General features: G+C 49.0%; 3 protein-coding genes across 7 annotated transcripts in view; 1 reads left to right on the forward strand and 2 right to left on the reverse strand.

Annotated features, from left to right (window-relative positions):
- Positions 1 to 56: 56 nt before the first annotated feature.
- Positions 57 to 6,338, reverse strand: TMEM231 (transmembrane protein 231). Its single transcript, XM_090062247.1, has 7 exons — positions 5,884 to 6,338; positions 5,631 to 5,797; positions 5,260 to 5,388; positions 1,949 to 2,092; positions 1,595 to 1,676; positions 1,346 to 1,456; positions 57 to 679 (listed from the first exon to the last, which is right to left on the reverse strand). The coding sequence occupies exons 1-7, from the start codon at positions 6,023 to 6,025 to the stop codon at positions 504 to 506; spliced, it is 951 nt and encodes a 316-aa protein (XP_089918373.1). The 5' UTR covers positions 6,026 to 6,338; the 3' UTR covers positions 57 to 503.
- A 43-nt stretch (positions 6,339 to 6,381) lies between these two features.
- Positions 6,382 to 13,642, forward strand: GABARAPL2 (GABA type A receptor associated protein like 2). Its single transcript, XM_090062248.1, has 4 exons — positions 6,382 to 6,589; positions 6,668 to 6,723; positions 11,512 to 11,684; positions 13,072 to 13,642. The coding sequence occupies exons 1-4, from the start codon at positions 6,556 to 6,558 to the stop codon at positions 13,160 to 13,162; spliced, it is 354 nt and encodes a 117-aa protein (XP_089918374.1). The 5' UTR covers positions 6,382 to 6,555; the 3' UTR covers positions 13,163 to 13,642.
- Positions 13,643 to 20,660: 7,018 nt separating this feature from the next.
- ADAT1 (adenosine deaminase tRNA specific 1) overlaps positions 20,661 to 21,879 on the reverse strand; it is a 29,047-nt gene continuing 27,828 nt past the window's right edge. For all 5 annotated transcript variants that reach the window (XM_090062234.1, XM_090062236.1, XM_090062237.1 and 2 more), the window contains one exon: positions 20,661 to 21,118. In XM_090062234.1, coding sequence (XP_089918360.1) covers positions 20,986 to 21,118 — 133 coding nt within the window. In that variant the 3' untranslated portion in view covers positions 20,661 to 20,985. The remainder of the gene's footprint in view (positions 21,119 to 21,879) is intronic.

Here is a 21,879-nt window from a genome sequence, read left to right on the forward strand (position 1 = left end):
CTCCTCCCACTTTCAAATTCTGCCTCCACTCTCCAGATAAAAGCTTGACAGAACTATACTTTTCAGGATTTATTTGTGAATTTATTCAGGAAATAAAGACAATACAAGTTGTTTACATAGCTATTATTACCTTGTGAGTCACCATTATTTCATGTTGCATTTTGAACCAAACTCTGAGTGAGCTAATCAATCAAAAGTGATAGACTTTTCAGCAAAGTAGGTCTCATCATAATCTGCATGGGTTTTGAAATGCAATCTTGTTACAAAACTGAATCCATTCCTCTTGAACTGTCAACAAATGTGAGAAACACAAATCCCAGTGCAGCGCTCAAATAAGGCTGACGCAAAGAAAAGAATACAAAAGGAGTCTTAGACAGTAATAGCGTGAACCAAATATGATCCAGAAGGTTTTCACCAAGCTCCTCATCTTCAAGCATGTCTCCAAAGAATGAAAATACAGAAAACTGTTATCCTGACTGTTTAAAACCCTTTCAAGTATCTGCTCAGGACTGGTGTGCTTTGTACGATGGCGTCAAGGATGCCGATGTTACAGGTACTGTGGTCAGCACCTGATTCTGGAACACAAATTTTTTTATCCTGTCAAACACCCAAAGAAAAATAAGCAGGATACTAACATACTGGATCCAAGCAAATTTAATCATCTCCCAGAAACCTGGCTGATATGTGAAAAGAGTTAAGGAGCACTGAATAATGTTTCTGAAACTACACAGTGCAACTAAAATGCCAAACTTAGTGATGAAAATGCAACAAAAATTGGGTATATGCAAGTTTGCGTAACAAGAGAAGAGACTTTGGAAGCCAGGAGAACTTAAGGTCTATTATACTGATACGCAAGAAAGGCTGTAGGTCACCAGCTCTTGACCTGTTATGACGAAAGGCACCCCTCTGGAAATGCCAGCAATTAATGCAAATCACCAACCAAGAAAAATAAAATATGAGGAAAGTCTTGTCCCTTGAGGAGAACTATATATGCTGGTTTGTTCCAATTTAAGACGGTAAACAAATAAAGGACCGTGAAACTATAAAGTGCCAGTCCCGACCTGGGGTCAAGGAACAAACAGATACTCACGCAATCCAAAAACTGACAGACATGCATGCTTTATTTGACAGGGCCCAAATAATACCTGGTAAACTTAGTAGGCATTCAGCCTGTCTATTATTATTCCAAAAAACATTCTCTCTGCAGTGCTTTTGTCCTATAACAAGATGCACAGAGTAAGGTCTGATCAGGAAGAAATGATCTTAAACTTTAAGTGGGACACTGGTTTAAGGACAAGTATACTTCTATTCAGTGACTTCACTAGAGCTCACGCAACAACGAAAGGATATAAAATAACTTCCACTGGATACCGAATGGTGGCATTAATAATAAAAGGTGCATTTGCTGCTCTTCCTATCAGCCAAACAGGATTGGGATCTGCAAGAACTGTCGTTACTACAATGAAAACAAAAGAAAACCAAGTTTAGGAATTTTCAGACTGGTAACCCAAAGCAGGAACGTTCAACGATCAGCTGCCAATCTGCTAACCATAGCTGAATACAGCGATGTTCGTACTCGTTATTACAAACTTACCGTTTCTATCCTGATATGCTGCAATGATGTTAGTGAGATCATAGTCTTGTGCAAAAGGACTTGTGCCGTTGATCACAGATACCTGTTATACAATGTGACACCTTAATGCCAATATAAATCATTTGTGGCCTGTTCTCTAGGAAATTACTTCTACCAAGCTTGTTACACAAAGTATTTCTGTCTCTAGAGAAACATTAGCCCAGGCTTAAGCTTGACTAGCTCAACAGATACATGACCCTCTCCTACTCTCCAGCCCAGCAAGCATACCTCAGGCCGGAAAGGTGTGGGATTAATTCTGCATCACCTATGATGCAGAAAGAGCAACAAAGAGAAGGGAAGAAAAGGTCTTCTCACATTGTATCTAGTGTCTAGTCCACGATGGCTAAGTAGTTGCCTCTGCTGTAATTTCAAGTCCCCATTCACGTACAGCTGGGACCCTGGAATTGGAGAGAAAAACTGCAGAAAAGCCATGCTCTGCATCACAAATGTTGACATCCTCTGAAACAAAAAACAAGAAAGAACAGAATTTAGAAAAAATATATATACATTTTCTATCCTTATAATTCTGTTAACATTCTTTGGGGGAGGACATATTTTCTATTTTTAGTGTCAGATAATTATAGACGTGAGCACATTCGTAAAATATTGCTTATTTGGTTATTAGAAGTAAATGACTCCACTGCTCCTTAAACAAGCTCTAGAATAAAACCCACCAAATTGTGCAAGTCTAGTTTGAGAAGACGCTCCACAGTACACGACAAAAGCAAATACTTGACCAGTTCCGACACGGCAAGCCATCAAGCTAGCTGGCTCCTTGGCCCGTTTAGACCATGAAACCCACTTCTTTATTTGTGGACACAACCAGCCAAGCGTGAGGAATGTCAGACCCTCCCACATGGTACCAATCATTGCCCACCCATTTCCCTTTGAACACAGTTAAGGTTGCCGGGAAATTTTACCTCTGTGTGCCCCGTCAACCTAGGAAACTGAATGAAGGTACTCCTCCCACTGCTTAACTACACTTCCTTATCCCAGTCTCTCGGCAGTTACCAATATGGTCCCTACCACAGGCTGGTATTATACCGTCTCATGTCCAACACAACGTTACAATGCTATAATGCCCCACACCTCCTGACCCTTGCTGCACTAGGTGCAGCCAGCAATAATCCACTTATTCAGGGATTAGTTGCAACAAGTTGCTAAGTCTACGCTGCCATCTGAGGAAATGTGGGGTTCCATTTATACTGGCCTGTGACACTCTAGGTCTAATGGGTCAAGGAAGCTCAAAATAGCCCCTTGGCTCTAAAATCTAAGAGCAAATGAAAGAATTGTAAAAAAATAGGTCTCTGGAGGTTCCAGGCTTCTGCAATGGTTTGCCATTTATGTTCAGAAGCTGTCATACCACTAAGTGTGGCAAGAAGATAAGGGGCTCCTAACGACATAATCACCCCTTTCTTAGGCTGTGCTGTATTCTCGGTGCCAGTTGCACAGGGATCATTTGATTTGCTGCTGTGTACTCCCACAGTCCTCTGCGCAGCCCTGTTGCCCCTGGGGGTTCCAGAAGATCGGTAACGGCTATTACCAGTTTTACAGAGAGCCACAGAACTCACTTAGAGGAAACCAAAGCTAGTGCCCTTTTGGGAAGGGAAAAAAAAAGAGGAAGGACAAATAATCGCTGATTAATAAAAACTAGAGCTGATATGCCCGTGCCCTCACTTTTAATATCACTGCCCCCCACCCTCCCAATCATATCACCACCTGCCCCCCTACCTGTGCCCTCTTTTTTTAAACAAAGTATGGTAACCCTACAGGAATGGAACTCAGCAGCGTGTAGAGCAGCACCCAGCAAGTAAGTCTGGAGGGGAGGGGCAGACTGAGGCCCCCATGGTGAGGGAGGGAGCGGGGCAGGAGCTGGGGTGAATGTGGCCCCAGGGTCAGGGCGCGTCAAGGGACAGAGCCATGGGAGGCTTGTCCAGGGGCATGAAGTGCAAGGGATGGAGCTCCCCGCTGCTGCACACACCCATGGGGGAGGCATGTGTCCCCCAGATTTATGCATGGGGCAGAGGCAGGCTGTCCACTGCAGGCTGACGCTCTGTGCCTGCTGCCTTTGCCCCAGGAGCCACGTGACACCACATTGTGCCTCCTACCACGCGTGGGCAGGGGACGTGCGGCACAGCCAGCATGCAGTTTCCAGGGCAAAGGCTGTGGGGAGCAGAGCCCCAGCCTGCAGCCCACCTATGCCCCATACACAAATCCTGGGGGCACATGCGCCACCCCCCCGGGGAGCACACTGCAGCAGGGAATCGCACCACCCCCATGCCCCTGGACAAGCCACCCATGACTCTGTCCCACAACCCACCCCAGCCCCAGGGCCTCATACACCCCAGTCTCTGCCCCACTCCCTCCCTCACCATGGGGCCTCAATTTGCCCCCCCATCCCTTCCCTAATAATTGACAGCCCTACTTAAAATTATAATCTCTTAAAAGCTATTTAAAATAGACACACTGAATCCATGAGCCTCCAGCAAGAATTTTTACAGTCTGTAAGACATAGGCTATACGTATGCTTTTTCTAGATAAAGCAGAAACCAGGGAAAGCATCTCACTTTAGAAGGTCAAGCTTCATAAATGTGGCAGAACAGATCGCGTGCTATGTTGAGGATGCAAGATCACAAGCGTTTGACCTGGGCTCAAGCTCTAAGACACAACTTCAGGAATCATCCGAGTCCTTCGCCGAGAGGCCAAGTAATACTCTTACTTTACAGCTGGCCCTTACCCAAGCTCCGACTGGCTCCTTTCTCAAATTATTAAATATTTATGACACCACTCATCACAGAACATTATGCTGTAACTATACACATGTATTAAAGGACCCTCCTTGGTAGCAAAATCATATAGCAAACCTAGTGTAAACCTACTTGTTTGGACAGTTTCATCAACCAATGGAAATGTACCTTCCCGTAAATCAATAATTCTCAGTCTGGGTATCACGATCCCTTCATGAGTGCCATGGGTTGCCACACAGTGTTATCATCGCTGTTAGGCCTGCAAACATGACTGACAAGGTTTCAAATAGGAATCCAGAGTGTTAAAAGCATTCCGACCTGTTGTGGCCCAACTTCTTTGCAACAGAAAAATTGCTCTGTCTGTAGACAAAAAATGACTAGAAATTCAGAGCTGACACTTGCTGAAGGGTGCTTTGAATCTAACACAGAGTGCCTTGACTCTAAAAAGGTTGAGAACCACAGCCTTGCATTAAAGGAGTACACATGGAAAAGCAGGTTAGAATGAATGTAAATTAATTCACTGTTCTAAAAATAAGTCATAACATAAGTCTCACCTACTAGAGTATTGCATATCACTTTAGACCCTCAATCCATGGGTCACGCCCCAAAAGTGGGTCACAAGAATATATGAAAAGGTAATGAACAAGCTTGAAAATGGATTCTCCTTTAAAGGAGAAGAATGTGGGAAACCGCGGCTGCCCCACAACCCCCCCGCCCCGCGCACCGGGGGCCTGAGGGCAGCGGGTCAGGACTGGCCATCGAGGTTCACAAATGGGTCCTGGTACAAAAATGTTGAGAACCGCTGATTTATATTGTTGCTACTGGGAAGCTGATGCTGGCTCTGCACTGAGGAGCACTACAGGCAGACCGGGTACTCACGTGCAGCTGGTAGGAAAAGGTCAGAATGAGCTGCGCACCGAGCACGTCCTCCGCAGGCTTCAAAGGAAGTTCCAGTTTAAAATGCAACTGGTCCATTTTGCCATCTTGATTCTTATCTTCTTCTCTAGTCTGCAAATAACAAGGAGTCCTAATGACGCTCTGGCCTTGGCGCCAGTTTCTCGTGCTGGTGCCAGGAGGGTCCCAGCGGCAGACCTGCGACACCAGGAAGGGTTTCCAAGGGGCAAGAGCATGCGTCGCCCCGGTCGCAAGGAAGGGGCTGAAGCCGAGCCAGGCCCCCGGGCTCTGCCCAGAGCAGCGCTTCCAGCCGCCTCCCACCCGCCCCCAGTCCCGGGGGGCGCCGCCACACGCACCGCGACGAGCGGGACGCGCAGGCGCTCTCCCTGCAGGCGGTTGAAGGCGGGGAACGTGCTCCAGGCCAGGCCGCCGCCCGGCGCCGCAGTCGTGGCCAGCAGCAGCGCCTCGTAGCGGAAGCGGACGGACGGCTGCTCGCGGTACGCGGCCAGCGTGCGCCACAGCCCTGTGGGGACGCGCCATCAGCCGGCAGCCGCGGGCACCCTAACCCGGCCCCCCCGCCCGGCCCCCCGCCCCCGCCCGGCCGCGGACCGTGGCTACGGTAGGCTACGAGCAGCGGTGGCACGTAGGTGAGCGCGCCCAGCAGCGCGAGGCCCAAGGCGGCGGCGGAGCAGAGCCCGGCGCGGTACCGCGTGCGCTGCGCGGGCTCCGAGAACAGCTCCACAAGGCCCATGGCTGCGTCGCCATAGCAACCGCGGCCGCCGCTCGGGGACACAACCGAGCCAATCCACGCGCGGCTCCGGCTGGGCGGGGCCAGTGCGCGGCGGCCAATAATAACGAACCCGCGTCCAGCAGCGAATCAACGGCAGAAGCTGAGGACGCTCGAGTCCCGCCCCGTCATTGTCAGCCCGGTCCCGGCACCGCCCACTCGCAACGTCACCACAGCAGACGCGGGGGGCGGGGACTAGCAAGTGGATCACGTGGCTGAGGGGCGGGGCTTGCCTCTACCTCGCGTCACCGGCCCCGGATGTCACCACCCCGCCCCCCCCTCGTTGCTCGGTCACCGTGGGCCGGAAGCTCCTCAACCTCTTCTGGTTGCTGGGCAACGGGGCGGCCGGAAGTCCCGCCCGCCGAGCTGTTGTTGTTGTGACTGCGACAGGCCCGGTCGCCCCCGGAGCAGCCCCGGCAGCGCCCCCGGGCCGCCGCGACCTCGGCTCCGGCTCCGGCTCCGGCTCCGGCTCCGGCTCCTGGCCCCGCGCCGCCATGAAGTGGATGTTTAAGGAGGACCACGCGCTAGGTAAGGCCGGACACCCCGCGCCCCCGGGAGGCTCCCTGGCCGCCCGGCCCCCGCCCTAATGCCGCGCGTTGTTCGCAGAGCACCGATGCGTCGAGTCGGCGAAGATCCGGGCCAAGTACCCAGACCGCGTCCCGGTAAGTGAGCGCGGCCTTCCCCCGCCCCGGCCCAGCCCGGCCACCGCGTCGCGGGGCTCCGCCCTCCGCATCCCGTCCGGCCGGCCCTGCCCCGCGAACGCCGCCGAGCGGGTGGTAGGTGGCTGGCCCGCCCCCTCCGGCTGCGTCAAGGGCAGGCGCTTGTGCCCCTGCCAGCGGGAGACCCCGTTGCCCCGGCATGCACCGCGAGGGACCGAATCCCTTTGCCCGTCTGACTGCTGCCCACCACGGCCCCTCCGCGGCCTTCCTTGTGTATGAAGCAGCAGCTCTGGAGCAGCCGGTGACCCCCCCCTGCAGCTGCAGCCTGTTGAGAGCTGGGCCCGCTCCATCCTGCCTGGCAGCAGCATCTCCTCCATCCAGGTGCTCTGGCAAGACCCTCCTATCCCAGCCCATCTCCATCTCCCCTGCCTCCTACTCCATTGAACTCAGTGCCCCACTTTCATTGCCTCCTGGTGTGCAGTGCCTAGCGGCCTGACCAGCTTTTTTGCTGGTGATCAGCACGTTTCGATAGGTGTCATTTTCCCTGGCTGTCTAATCAAGGTTCAGTCTTAGCCTGTTACCAGCTTCTGGTAATGCACCTGTGGGAAAAGAAAACATCTGAGATGAGGCTAACAGTACCCTGCCACCTGCTGTGGAGCGGACGCTTGTGTGAGTGGATGGAGGGAATCGTGACCAAGGTGCACTGGTGGGTGCAGTTTTGCTGGGTATCATCAGTGGGAGTTCAGGTGTCTAGATGCGACGCCAAATCTCAGATGAACAGAGTGCCTCTTAGGGAGGAGGAGTAACATGCTGCTTGTTTCTCATAGGTTTCGGGTTTGTCCCTTAGGCCTTCTCTAGGCTTGTAAAACAAGCCCTTAGCTTGGTGCCATGAGACAGGGGTGCAGGGAAGAGTGCTGGGTTGGAACTGAGGACACATGGGTTTTGATTCCATTCAGGTTTTTTAACCTGAAGGTAGCCGCGGTGGGGTTCACTCCACAGTCGCTTTCACCAGGGATTATTTTCCTAATGGGTGCAGCTGCCATAACTTGACAGTACCAGTTTAACCAAATGAACCGTAACTATCTTTAGTGAGTCATCCTAGCCTGATCCCAGCTGACTTCTAGTGAGCGGATATCCTCCTCTATCACTTGCATTCATGTCTGCAGTTCAGGAATCTGTCCCAGCAATGGAAGGTACATCTATGTGGCTGTTCTCAACGTGGCTAATAAGCTCATGTAGCGTGTCCTGCAAAATGTAACGATATGCTGGTACCTGACCTTATTCATCCACAGCTAGCTTAGTATCTCTGCACAGCATGACATTGTGCCTTGCAGATATAGCCGTAGCTTGAAGTTGTGCATTAAGCTGAATCCCTGCTCCCTTGTCCCAAGGGATAGTGTCATACATCTCTGGGGACTGAGGTGCAGGATTGCCAGACCACATAGATTTGTCTTTGGCTGTGAATCCAAGGAAGAATGGCTTCTCCTATGACTTATAAGGAATAAGACACTGCAGGATGGTTGTGGCTAGAATAAGCCCAGGGAGCAGGTGTCTCCAAGTGAGAGAGTGTTTGTACAGTGAGCCTACTCCTACTCCAGAGAGACCTGTTGTAACTAAAGAAATCAGCCTTTTTTAAAGAAGAGCCTTTCCAAATACCATTTTGTATCACTAGGAATAAAAACAATAAATAGATTTTATTGCAACTTAATTTTTAAATTTAAATGAGAAATCTATTTGATTTTTAAATAGATCTGCTAAAATTCTGACAACCTATTTTAAAGCCTGGTTTTATAACAAGCTCACTCCCCACCCGGCCCCCCACACACTTAAGAGTTAATATGCGGGAGTGTGTATTTACCGGAAACATTTTTAATAAATCAAACCACTGGAATAACCACCTGCAACCAGATTTTATGAAGTACTAATACTCCTGACAGCAGTAGTGTTTCCTGTAGATGCAGGGAAGCTATTCTTTTTTTTTTTTTTCTTTTCAGTTTATTCAACTAGTTGAGTGCAATGACTGGCGCGCGCATTCAATTTTTAAAAAACATAGTACTTGAAAAAGAAGGAAAGTTTGTTTTCTTCTTCCAATCTGTAAAGGAGTGACATATGAAAAGATAAGATCTACTAGTCCTAAAATTCTAAAGCCGTGGTGACCAGAAACACTCAGTTCACGAGCTCCAGAAATTTTATTAGTGCAATACATTTGATTTAAAAGAAAGCGTTGCTTGATGCATGCTATTTTTGGATAGCAAGTACATTTAACATTTTTTAACTCAGAAATAATTTTAATTTTTATACACTTATTGGCGTTCCAATTCCCATCCAAACAGCGTTTGATAAAGGGCATACTCAGTTGTAACTTACATTCTGTGAGGCTTTCCAGCCTCAAGAATCATTCCCAAGTATGGCCTGAGAGCCAGATGTGGCATACCAGCCAGCACTGCTCTTTGAGATGACCCTTAAGGGGTGAATCTTTGGGGACCCCCCAAACTGGAGTTGAGAGTTGCAAAACGAGAGTCAAACTCTTTTTGTTTGTTTCCTTTTTTTTTTTAATAAAGGTTTCTAGCTTGGTGGTATAAATGGCCAGTTTTAATCAACCTTCTCTGATTAATCCACTCTGTCATTTACAAAATATTTGAGCTTTCATTGTTCAGAAGTAGTTTTCCAAGTACCTGCAGTCATCTCTTTAGGCTTCCTTCTGCATCCAAGCAGCACCTGTAGAACTGCTTCTGTTCACTTGAGTTTTTGGTCAAGGGCCAAACTGCCCAATACTAGCGGTGTTTCTGAACCTTGTAATCCCCGCTTGGGACAGGCATTGGGCCTTGGAGGCCTCAAGACCTACAGCCAGGGCAGCCTGGAGGACAAAGGTTAAATAGCCCTGAGGAAATGGTATTTTTCAAAATAATTATGTTACTAGGTTTTGAAACCCAGTTCCCCTCTGTAGACTGCTGCTCTTTGCCAAGCATGTACCAGCCAACCCTTGTGCCTCCTGTCTTCACCCCTGCAAAGACAGCTGTGCAACCTGGGGCAGAGACTAGCACAATCCTCTCTGAACCCCATTGGGGAACAAACTGCAGTCTAATTTCCTTTCTGTCACTCTGAAACTACAGTGACAGGCATCATGGAAACATCTGAGAGAGTGCAGGGAAGGGGAGACGCTGGTACTTGTTACAGCCCCCTCCACCACACGCTGCATTCTCCTACAAGGCCTAGCATGTTAGTTGCTGTTAGTGTCTGGCATAAGGGAACCAGTGTTAATCAGGTCTTTTCCTGCAGCTGCAGCTAACATCAGATATCCCTTCATCCCAGCAGCCTCCTTCGTTTGGTTTCTGTGGCCCTTCTCCCAAGCTGTTGTTCCCAATTCAATACAATTCACAGCCTGCAGGGACCATTTTGGTTATCTGGGCTCACCTCTTCATGATATAAACCAGAGAAGTTCAGCCAGTGATTTGCATATCAAGAACAATAACCTATGGTGGAGCAGCAGGCAGAGAACACATCTGCCTCTGTGATTTGTTTAGGTAACTTGCTTAACACTGTCAAACTCTAACCCCATTTAATATGCTGCCAGCCCTCTTCATTGTGGTGATGCTTTCCAGATGAGTGTCATCACTCTGCCTGGGTCTGGTCACAGCCTGGAAAGCTACTCTCAGTTGTGAATTCCTGCCAGCTCCTCTTATGTTATGGTTGTTAGCCCTAAAGCTTAATGATGCTTTAAACATTAGCATAAGAATGAGTTTCTGGCTGGCTTCCTTCTGCAGCTACTTTCCCCAAGCTTTCGTAGTATAGGGGGAGGGGGGAGTCCTGCCTTGATGAGTTTGTGGTCTGGGGTTGATAGGTGACGGTCCAACATGGGTCCCATTTATTTATCTATTAAGTTGACTTCACTCTCCTCTCATAACCTCTCACTGCAGCCAACTGTATGTAGTAAGAGACTGTGCACACTTATCCAGAGCTCTTTACTCACTAGTCCCAGTGTGTTATTGCTCTGAGATAAGTGCTGCTGTGGCTTGCCTCACCAGAACAAAACTCCCTGCTCCTTATTGGGTCCCTGTGGGTGAAGCAAAATGCTAACAGGCCAGCATGAGAGGGCGCTTTGCAACCCTGAGGCTTAGGAATAAAAGGCTCTTTTCCTGACCCCTCCCTTGTCTTAATAAAATCGCAGATTCTGCAGACAGTGGAGTATCTTTGCCTTTGACCATGTCAGTAGGTAGCTGCCAGTTAAGAGACTGGTCACTGCCCAGTATCTATTAATGCTGAGTTCAGGTTGTCCAGCGGAGTTCAGACCTTACCAGGATGCAGAATGACAGTACAGGTAGGTCTCTGACAACCAGGAAACGCAGTCCTTGTATCTGCTCATTATGGGCTCCTCGGGCTGCACTATACCGACAGTGGCTACTGCTAGCTTTAGGGGTAGGAAAGTTAAGTTTCAGAACGGAGCCTGGCAGCCTTAGAAAAGCACAGGGAAGTTCATGGCAATATCCTTATGCACATGGATGTTAGTGCTCCTAGAAAAATTGGCTGTTTGCAGTAAGTCAGTCTGGACCTGAGGTTAATGGCACCACTATAGTATTTTGCTATTGAGTAAGCCCTTAGTTGGCTTCTACCATTCTTGTTTTTCTTGTTTTCCATTCATTAATTGCTAGACCCTCCCTCTTCTCTGAAACAAATCTGGGCACCTTCTCGGTTGGATAACCTTCTCCTGGCATTGTAAACCTGTGCCAGCAAGCGACTCGCTGGATCCTTCGGTGTGTATGAAAGCCGCTCTTCTGTGTCTGTGCTTAATAGGTCATTGTGGAGAAGGTCTCAGGCTCTCAGATTGTTGACATTGACAAGAGGAAGTATCTGGTTCCTTCTGACATCACTGTGGCCCAGTTCATGTGGATCATCAGGAAGAGGATTCAGCTGCCATCTGAGAAAGCAATATTCCTCTTTGTAGACAAGACTGTCCCACAGTCCAGGTGAGAGGCTGTTTCACTGGAATGTATGTGCATTCCCACAAACCCATGCGAGCCTGAAGGACAGTATTCTGCTCTGCTGTTGGCTCCTGTTACAGCTGAGGATGGTGTTGTGAAAAGCAGCTCACCAACCCCTTAAGGAGAAGGGTGTGGTACCTTAATCTTGCTGCTGTAGGTTTTGGCAAAACACACATCCCAGTCTGTTTCTAATAAAAAGCTGGAAGGAAGCATGGTTGTAAATCAGCTGAATTGTAATGGATCCTGGGGAACAATAGTGAAAAAGGATATTCTGGCAACATGAGTTGGAGACAAATGGGGAACTTCTTAGTTAGACTTGATCGCTTGACAAGACTACTGCACTTCAGAAAGCCCACGATATGACACTGACTCCCAAATTCTGAGTGGCCTCTCAGATGGTAATTTCCTTAGGATAGGTATTGTGGTTCATTATTCCAAGGCACCCCAAGAACACTAACAACTGTCAACAATAATAATTTTGTAAAGTCAAACTGAGCATGTTAAAAGTTGCTCTTTAAAATGCTTAAAATAATTCTTAACTCATTATGCTGCCATCTATTTTAAATCTCAAAATTATGGAAAAATATCACTTATACTGTCATGTAAGATGTAGGATGAAAGGCCCCTGGCTTACTTGCTGTGCAGTTAATATAAAAATGACTTTTATTAGCCATTTTGGACATATAGACTGATGTTTTAGAGAAGCAGATACTACATGGGGGGCACATCTACACGTGCAATTAATTCCAAGCAATAAACTCTGGTGCATACCGTGCCAGAGTTTATTGCTCCTGGGTGCCATGTTTGAACATGCACCTGGGACCATAGCATGTTAAGCTGGGCTGGAGCAGCCCCAACTGGCAGAGGGCCCTGGGGGTCAGCCTGCCACCCCAGGGCTACTCTGACCCAGCTCAGTGTGCTGTGGAAGGGCTAGCTGGGGCACAAGGTTGTCCAGTGCAGGGCTAACCAGCAGGCAGCCTGTCAATATCTACACACGCATTGCTGTACTAACACGTTGCAGAGTTTTACTTTGCTGTAGCCTAATAGGCTACATGTAGACAGAGACATTTACCATGGAGCTCATTAGACAGCTATGCTGTAAACCCCTCGTGTAGATGTGCCCGAGGTCCTAGCATTCTCCCAGGGCACTTCTGGGCTCGGGAGTAGTTAAAGAGTATCAAATCGGTGCCTGAGTGGCGTGTGCGCTCTCTGTACTGCCAGGATCAGAAGACTCTTCTGCTCTCTCATTCGTGATGCGGGACCTGTGTCGAGCTTTGGCGTTCATTGAGCCCAGGCTCTGTGTCTCACAGTCACTGTTGTCATCTGCAGCTCTGCAGACCTAATGCTTTCTTATTTTCCCCTCTTGCTCAAGCTTAACTATGGGACAGCTGTACGAGAAGGAGAAGGATGAGGATGGATTCTTGTACGTGGCCTACAGTGGAGAGAACACATTTGGTTTCTGAACGCTGGGGCTTGGCTGCTGCACCATTTTGCTGTGTATCTTGTAAATAGCCGATCATTTTCAGTTCTGACCCCCACAAATGCTCCACCCATCCCCCATGCATTTGTAACTGGATTTATTTCCTAATATATTGTTAGGTCTTGTTTTAGACTGGTAAATTATCAGATTTATTTTATTTTTTCTTTGTGCATTGTCCTCATGGCTACAAGTTCTCAGAGCCTCAACTCTCTGGGACACATTTAATGACACTGTTTAAATACTGAAGCAAAAGTAGTTGGGGTCCTAAAAACACAAAAAGGAGGAACATGCATTTACTCTGGGTTTTGTTTGAGACATTAGTTTAACAAGTATTAAAATATTAAATTCTTAGTAATGGCAACACTGGCTTTGCTAGAGTATTCTGAGCAGTAGCAAGATGCTGAGCTAATATGTTCCTCTTTCTCAATTAGGGGATAACGACAATAAAAATTCCTCCCACAAAGAGGCTGTGTCCTTTCTTTACTTTCATGCTGGGTCCCAGAAATGAGAGAACAAGGAGCTGCTCTCAGGGAGCAAAACCAATATATTTGGAACCACCAGTTTTGATCTGGAGAGGAAGAAGGGCCTAGCAGATCACGGGAGAACACTTAGGCAGTTTGGAAGATGGAAACTAGACAACAGGGTTACACTTGTATGGGTCAAAAGACAAGTTAACATGTGCAGAAGCTGAGCAGGAGCATGCAGCAATTTGAGAGGGATGGATATAGTAGGTAGGAGGTAGAAAGTCAAAGGAGGGAAAAAAAGAGACCAAAGAAGTAGCCATTTCAAATCAAATACAACTCAGGCTAGCATTGTAGGTCATTACATGTATAAGCTTTTTTCCATGCTGTAGTTGCCACGAGGCCATCGCATGATTGTGAAGGGAAAAAAGGGGCTCCCAAGACAGACATCTTGAATTCAGATGTGACTACCAAGTAAGAGTGGTCAGGAATGGAATTAAGAGGTAAGGTAGCGCAGGCTATGCTAATTTGAAGGGAAAGGTTGTTTTTTTTCTTACAAGAACCATCTACGCTACTGTTTCATGAGCTTTCACTCCAAAACATGCTTGGACAAAAAGTGAAGCCACATCACAAGCTCCAAATGTAAAAGGCTTTCCATTTTCTCTGGGAGTAAATCTCAGTGCTGGGGGATAAAGACCAGGAGCGGCACATTAGTGAAACCAAAAACCAAGCAGCATAAGTTATTCTTCCAACTTCCTCCATTACACAATTTCTATGCCCGGGGGGTAGAACGAAGAGAATGTGTGGCTCCGAGCAACGAGAAACAAAAGCAGTACTGTTCTGGGGGGAAGGAAGTAGGGGTGCCCACTTCCCGCTGCAAAAGACAAAAAGTGCCTTAATATGAATGCACTGGGGAAAGGGAAGATTTTTGAACAGGACACCAGTTGGGACAAAAAAACCTCTTATTTTTCTGCTGCTGTTTTTTTAAAAGCATTCCAGGTCACAAGGGTGTTTCTTACTTTCTCTACCTATGCTAAACTTAGAGGAGTTGAAGCCTCCAGGCAGTTACGCTACGTCTAAAGTTACGTTCGGCTCTACTGGTCTCATTTATTGGTGCTGTCAGGGGCTACACAGGGTTTCTTGTGTTGGGATGAGACGGGAGCTTGTGAAATGTTGATATTGGAGCTCGTCTTAGTAACGCTGCCGGGTAGCCTCCCTACATCTGAATGTGTGGCTGGTTTCAAGAAGTTTCGCATTGTTCTCATGCTGCTTTAACTAAGATTCTGTCACCATTGCCATTGTGATATCCCCATTTCATGAATTAATGCTAACGCACGTTTGCTTCCGGGGGGAAACTTGGCATAGCAAAGTCCTGCCTACAGTGAATTTCTGGCCAGGGATTTCAAGAGTTGGCAAGAGCAAGTAGTGGTTGTAGATGTTTTTATAACTGAAAAGCAGCTTTGTCCCCCCAAAGCTGAACATTTGTACTGTTTGTCTGGAGAGGAAGCCAGCATCTGAGCGGTGTAGAATTAATCCTCATCTTCACTCGTTGTTTAATTAATTTTTTTTGCCTCTTAAAAGTCTTCAGAACTGTACAGCTACTGAGAACTGGACTGGAGCAAGATAACACTCCTTAAGGGCCGCTAAATTCTGCGTCACAAAGGACTGTTGCATGGAGGCTGGCAGCCAAACTGCCTCCCCCGCTCCAGGACAAAGCCATTTGTTCTTACCGAGGGAGTGGGAAAGAGCAGCTGCCTCAGGTACAGGGCTCCCATGGGGCCCCCACTTCCGTCAGCTTCCTGTTAACCCTTTGTTTACTAGGAGCAATGGTGTCTGACCTCACACACTGGGGAAAGAATGGAAGCTGCAACCGGGAGCGCTGCCAGCATTCCCTGCTACTGTGGAGGTCCCAGTCAGCTAGTGTGAGGTGAGGCTTAAGAACCAGAGCCTAACACAGGTCAATACTGTCAAACAAGACACTCCTTACACTTCCAGCAAAGCAGCCGTCACACCTCAATTTAACTGACTTGAAAAAAAGAAAAGGAGATGAGGCCAACTGCTGCTTAACACGGCCTCGCCGTCCAGGCAGGGACTGCTCGTTAACAGTCCAATCTACGCCACAGCCTAGGTCCCAGGGACTTCCTTAGCCTTGTACTTTATGTTATTCCTGCCCTGATACTGTACAAAGATAGCTGAAGCACGAGACAACAAAGCCCCTGGTCTTAAGACCAGGGAAGCAACTGCCTCTCCAGTCTCACAGGTTGCTGAAAGGTAGCCGCCTGGGGATGGAGGAGCTAATAAAGGGAGCATGGGTTTGCACAGCCTAATGGGAGCTTGTGTTAGTGCTGCACTCAAGTGACCTGCTGTGCAGCTCGGCTGAGAGCACCAAACTATGGTTCATAGCAAGGGCAAGTTGCACACTTGTTCCTGCAAACCAAGCATGCTGCACAGGTAGGGGCTGCTTACATGCTTCCCTTCCTCACCACTGCCCCAGGTGCTGCCCTCTCATTGCCACCCCACCCCCCATACCTGGGGCATCTTGCACCCCGTTCCACTCCACAGCGGCCCCCACCCTTCTCAACAAAGATTCTGCACATTGTTGTCCTTTCTTCCCACCCTCCCCCTTCTCAAAGTGGTTGGGAGCCCCTCTGCTAAGGGCTGTTGTTACCCTGGAACATGCCAGTAGCTGCCAGCAGCTGGTTCTTCACAAGGCCATCATCGCTGAGCTGGTGCAGACAGCTGGGTCCGCTGACCTCTGCCAGCCTCCACAATATTCCCCAAATTCCTGAATCTAGTCACTGCAAGGTGGGAAAGTAACAGTGTTGCATCCAAGCAGAGAGAGGCTGTCATCCACAGCATAAGGCATTACCTGGTCTTTCAAAAGCTGCTTTACCCCCTGCCTGTTCCGGTGCTTTCCCTGACTTGTAACTGCCACCCTCATCCTCTTTATTTCCAAAGAGAGATTCATGGTCCTGGGCAAAGGCCCTGACATTGCAGAAGCGGGTACCTACAGGTCAGTACTGTTTAAGCACATGGACGCACCCCTCAACAGTCAGAATCAAAGTTGAGGAAAGAGTTAAAAATACCTGCATCTTCCAACCTCTGGTCTAACAGCCAAGGCTGGGGCTGGGACACAAACCAGCCTTACGTAACCTATTCGAGCATCACAGCTGGAAAGGATATGGAAACATTCCAGTCTGGTTTGCAGGTTCACTGGCGACTGTGTTTATGATTAACAAAGAGGAAACCAGGCATGTTCAGAAACTGCAGCTTCTCACAAGCCTTCAGGGAGAGGAGGCAGCTGCAGTGGGTTTGGAAATTTACTGGCAAGTTTGCTTCCATATTAGGTATTTCACGGTCTGATTTACATTGGGTTTCTGCTGCTTCCCCAGCTCCAGTAACCAGATTCTCTTCCTAAGTGAGTTAATTACCTAGTTCTGTGCCCCAAACACAAGCTACGTTGGCATCTGGCATGACTTCCAGCTGCTGGTTCCTATAGGTTCTGCATATCAGCCCCTCCTCTTCCATCTTTCAGAACAGAGGCATGGTAGATAGTCTATACAGTGCGTAACTATGATCTACAGAGAGCATGAGCTTTCATAAACTGCCGCTTGCGTCACCTGGGAAAGGAGAAGCGTGGAGCAGCTTATCAAGTAGAGCAAATTATTTGAGTACAAAAGGTGGAAAGGGACGAAGGTGAAGGGCAAAGTGCTGGGAGAGGCAAATGAGCAAAGAGCCCACAGGAACAAAGGGGTCACAAAAAGCTAATCCAGCTATGGGATAAGAACCCATAGTCCCTGTGTAAATCATACTTAACACAGTCTAGTCTGTGTGGGTGATTGCTGGTTTTGCAATTTCTCATTCTAACTGGTTTTGAAAATTTGCTGCCTGACAACAGCCACCCAGAGAGCCCACAGGCCTTTTGTTTCTTGTTACTGTTGATGTCAGAGCAGTGTTCGTTCATTCTTACATGCAGAATACTGAGGTAGACAGCAGCAGAGCACTGTAAGCAAGCGATGATGCACGTGGCATTGGTACGGCAGCAAGCAAATGACTCTTGGATGCTGTACCTGTTGTTATTCAGTGCAGTGATCTGCACAGAAGTGGGGACACAACTAGGATATGGGTCCACTGCAAGGCTCAGTGAGGATGGAAGTTGGTTAGTCTGTTGTTTGAGAGTCACCGTTTGAAGCTGGGTGGCTGCCTGTGGGCCAAGACAGGTTTGCCTCCGAAGGCTGCCTGGAGGTGTGCATCCTTTCCAGAAGGGGTCGGATGTCATTCATAATGCATCTGAGGTGTTCAGACTGTTGGGCGTAGGTGGCAGCCAGAGGGAAACTGTTGTCCTTGTCCCATGGCTAGTATTGTAAGGTCAGAGCAAGGTTGATTAGAGTGGTTACAGTTTTAGGGGTTTTCTCGTAACTGTAGGAATCTCGGTTCTACATTCTCAAGGTGGAAGCAAGCAGACGCAGTTGTGAGGTAGACTGGATCTAGCCGTGTGCTCAGAATGAAAGCTGGTGCAGTGAAGATAGCTGTGGTGGTCAGTAGATTTCAGATACAGCGTGGTGTTAGTGTGGCCAAGGCAAGCTTTCGCTAGTGTCTAGCATGTGGATGTTGGATTAGAAGAGTCGAGTGCAGACAGGTAAGGCTCAGGGTTCTCCTTTCCTCCTCCGGCCCAACCTCTTCTTACACGAGACCTCACTTCAGCCTCTGGGGGAAGCAAAAAGCTCTGCTGCAGCTCCTTCCTACTGTGCTGAACCTGGTGTCCACGGAGCAAACCATTCACACCGACACAGAGCTCACTCAGCCTACTGCAGCAGCTGTAGGTCCCTCAATAACTAACTTCCCAAATGGCCACACAGGATTGCCTTTGCCCTCACTCCCATTCCTCTTCCCTGTGTTTTTGACTCCTCCTATAGTTAGGCAAAGTCCTCAAAGCAGGAACTTAGGCCACTGTTTTGAAATAGTGCCAGGTACAGGTATGGTACAATGTCTAGAGCAGTAGTTCTCAACCTTTTTAGATTTGAGGCACCCGCTGGTAGAGTGAAGACAACCGCAATAAGACTGGAGGCACCCCTCAAAAAATGCCTCCTCTTAGTTTTCGTTTCTTTAGTGATGGCAGAAAAATGCAGAATATTAACACTCTGGAGCTCAAGGCACCCTGGTTGAGAACCCCTGGTCAACAGGAAGGGAATGCAACTTCCATGGTCTGTACCCAATTCACTTAACTGCCTAACATTGCTGGTCCCCATTCCTTGCCTATTGCTACAGCCATTATCTGCATACTTATTAAATGTATTAACTTCTCCTGTGCACAGCATCTTTCAGCCAGAGACTGCTCTGTAACTTTCTTGTTCTGTTGCTTCTTGCTTAGCAACTAAAAGTCTCCCTTGTAAGTGGAGCGCGTACCACTTAACAGAGTCAGAAGAAGGGGAGAGAAAAACATCTGCCAAGGGGCTGCTCTCAGTACTCCAATAGCACCCCAACAGCTATAAACCTTGGAAGTCGTGCTGTAATCTCACAGTTGTAAACACTGTACTGCATTTCATGGGCCTCAAGTGCATTATGTCTGGATGAGGCCAGAGCTGTTCCGTGTTCAGTCCGAGAACAGCATACTCTACAGCAGGAAAGGTCAGACGCAAAGCAGCTGCCAGGCCCACAACTCCAAGTGACCCATTTCTTTTCCTTGCGCTCGGAGATGGGACCCAGTTTGTGCTGCTGCTCCAGGCTTCCAGACAGAAACAGCAGGACTAAGGCAGAAAGAAGAGGAGGTAATACAGCTAGCAGGTCCATAGCAGGAGCACAGACCATGCCTCCCCACCCAACTTTTTACTCACTCTTTATCCTCATGAAAACAGGCCACCCTCATACCATTCAGTGCCTTGGGACCTCCTGGGACATGGCATGCAGCCCCTGCCATCACAGGTGGTCACATTGCGTCATCAGGGCAGGACTCACCAGAGGTGCTTGCAGCCACTACAGTGGACTGAACGTGGTGACCATGGAGGGTGCCTCTCCATGCTGAGCGAGGCAAGGTACGGTGCTGAGGACAAATGGTTAGCAAAAGACCTGGGGTCCGTCCCCCCCCGGTCCCAAACCCAGTGGCTCCAATGTCTGCTCATCTCATTGAACAATGTTTCTAACTGAAATAGGGCATCCTTTCTGGCCCCTCCCTCAGGGGTTGAGGGAAAAATCCATGTTTACATATTAATACTGCAGCTAGGGGGGTGATGGCAGCAAGCAGGGCTCCCCAAGAGCTCACAGAGCCTTGACCACCGACAAAGCAACAACAGTAGTCAAAAGCCCCGTTTTCCAAGCACTCACCATGCTATTCCTCAGCACCTGGGTGGCTAAGTCCCATCATTCGGAGATGGCTCCCATTTGGAAGTAGACGGTCTGCTCTCATCTCTACTAAAGCCAAGGCTTTGTTCCAGTTTCGTGAGAATTTTGATACCTGTTTGCAGTCCCCATCACACCTTTCCAGGGAAAGGGAGACAAGGAATGGGGCAAGCCCAAAGAGGAAACAGGCCAGCTACAGGCACGTGCTGCCAGCCCCTTTTCCATATAGCCTGGGGCAGAGGACAGAGCAACTGGAGCTGCAGCCACATGCACAGGACTGAGAAGGAACTAGGAAGGAGCACGGTGGACACCATGGGAGGCAGCAGGACCAGGGTATCCACAGGCCCAATACCAGACAGTGGCTGCCACGAGCACCAAGTTTTAGGCCAGTTTTCTGTCCCACCTCAGGTCTCAGCTGCTCTCAAGGAGAGTCCAATTGCTCCTCACCACAGCCATGGGCAGTGTCAATATGCATCAATATTGTCACGGCAACACAGGACGGGCCATGGCCCTGTCTCTAAGGGCACCAGCTTCAATCTTCAAAGAGTGGACAGAAAACACCACCAGCAATTCAGGTCTGAGCAGCCCAGCTGCCAGGCTGACAGCCGGGTCAGCGCTACGCAGACTGCGGCAGAAGCTGCGTCGCACCCTACGCAAAAGAAAAAGCCGGCACATCCTGCTGGCTGACTCGCACCTCCTTTAATTTCAGAGCAGATACGCCAGGGTTAACTGGGCACATTGAACTCAGAATTGGCACATTCAAATCCGTGCAGGCCTCGTTTATATTGCAGCAAAGAACATCATGTAAAAACAGCCTCACCCAAGCAAACAAGCTTCCATTTTTCCAGGCCACCCATCACCTCCTTCCCCTTCACATTCCTGAAGAGCACAGAGATTGGCTGAGGCATTCTCCTAAAAGCCAAGCGGACAGCCAAGAGCCCATGGACTGAATAGGCCTCCCAGTCTGTGTCTCAGGGCTCCAGTGCTGGGCTTCCCCACTCCCATCTTCTCACGTGAACTGCAGGTAATCCTTTGCATTCTGGATCCAAGCCTCCAGGGCCTGGCTACGCAGCACCTGCCAGGCCTCCTGATAATTCGCAGCCGCTTCCTTGTAGTCTTGGTAGGTCTCCAATTTCTTCATCCTGACAGAGAAAGCAACAGGAGGAGCAGGGGTCAGGTTTCCAACTTACATTAAGGATGTTGCAATAGGGGGTGACACAGTCTCACCTTGTCTTATGCTCAGACAGGGTCATGTTTCAGCCAACCTCAGGTTGGAAGTGAGCCAAGCTATTCTGCCCCTCCACACAAATGTGCAAGGAAGCGTGGCCATCACCCCACAGGCAGGCACTCACTGAGCGCTCTCTCCCCTCAGCAGCGTTTGAACCCTCCCTCCCCATACTCAGGAGTCATTATTTGGGTTCAAGCTTCACGTCCAGATTTATCTGACATTTTTGTCGATGCTTTGGAAGGAACTTGGAAATCAGAGCTGGTAAATGGCAGGTGACACCAACTGGTAGGTGGAGCAGCAGCTGAGGACAAGCCCAAGGACACCTCACCTGCTACAGGCGCTCCCCACCCCAGCCTAGGTTTCTGGGAAGACGGGCAGGGAGCTCTGTGCTCGGAAGGAACCGGGTTTCAAGACGTAAGGCCCCATCGCATGATGAAAGGTCTCAGGTTCGGACATTCTAGAGAGGAGCCAGGGATTGTCCTCCTGGGCCTAGCCTTCCTCCCCTACCTCTGCCACATCCTGCAGGAGGCCAGCAAGGCAGAGCCGGCCGCAGGACTGGGGTACGAGCAGGGCTCGTTTTGCGGGAGGAAGGAGGAACCTCTGGGCTGAGGATGAGGGTACCGGTTACTTCTCCAGAGAAGAGAAGGGATATGGCAGGACAATGCACAAGGGGAC

Source organism: Crocodylus siamensis, chromosome 9 (assembly GCF_052110815.1).
Source record: "Crocodylus siamensis isolate JL-2025a chromosome 9, ASM5211081v1, whole genome shotgun sequence".
Classification (NCBI taxonomy): domain Eukaryota; kingdom Metazoa; phylum Chordata; order Crocodylia; family Crocodylidae; genus Crocodylus; species Crocodylus siamensis.

What these genes read in the sequence shown, in the direction of transcription:
- TMEM231 (XM_090062247.1), bottom strand. Translation starts at nt 6,025, where the DNA reads ATGGGCCTTGTGGAGCTGTTCTCGGAGCCCGCGCAGCGCACGCGGTAC. An exon ending in CCTTTTCCTACCAGCTGCAC is followed by an intron (nt 2,093 to 5,259) that starts GTGAGTACCCGG and finishes TTTTTGTTTCAG; the next exon opens with AGGATGTCAACATTTGTGAT. An exon ending in AGTGGAAGTTATTTTATATC is followed by an intron (nt 680 to 1,345) that starts CTTTCGTTGTTG and finishes TTTTCACATATC; the next exon opens with AGCCAGGTTTCTGGGAGATG.
- GABARAPL2 (XM_090062248.1), top strand. Translation starts at nt 6,556, where the DNA reads ATGAAGTGGATGTTTAAGGAGGACCACGCGCTAG. An exon ending in TAAGGAGGACCACGCGCTAG is followed by an intron (nt 6,590 to 6,667) that starts GTAAGGCCGGAC and finishes CGTTGTTCGCAG; the next exon opens with AGCACCGATGCGTCGAGTCG. An exon ending in AAGACTGTCCCACAGTCCAG is followed by an intron (nt 11,685 to 13,071) that starts GTGAGAGGCTGT and finishes CTCTTGCTCAAG; the next exon opens with CTTAACTATGGGACAGCTGT.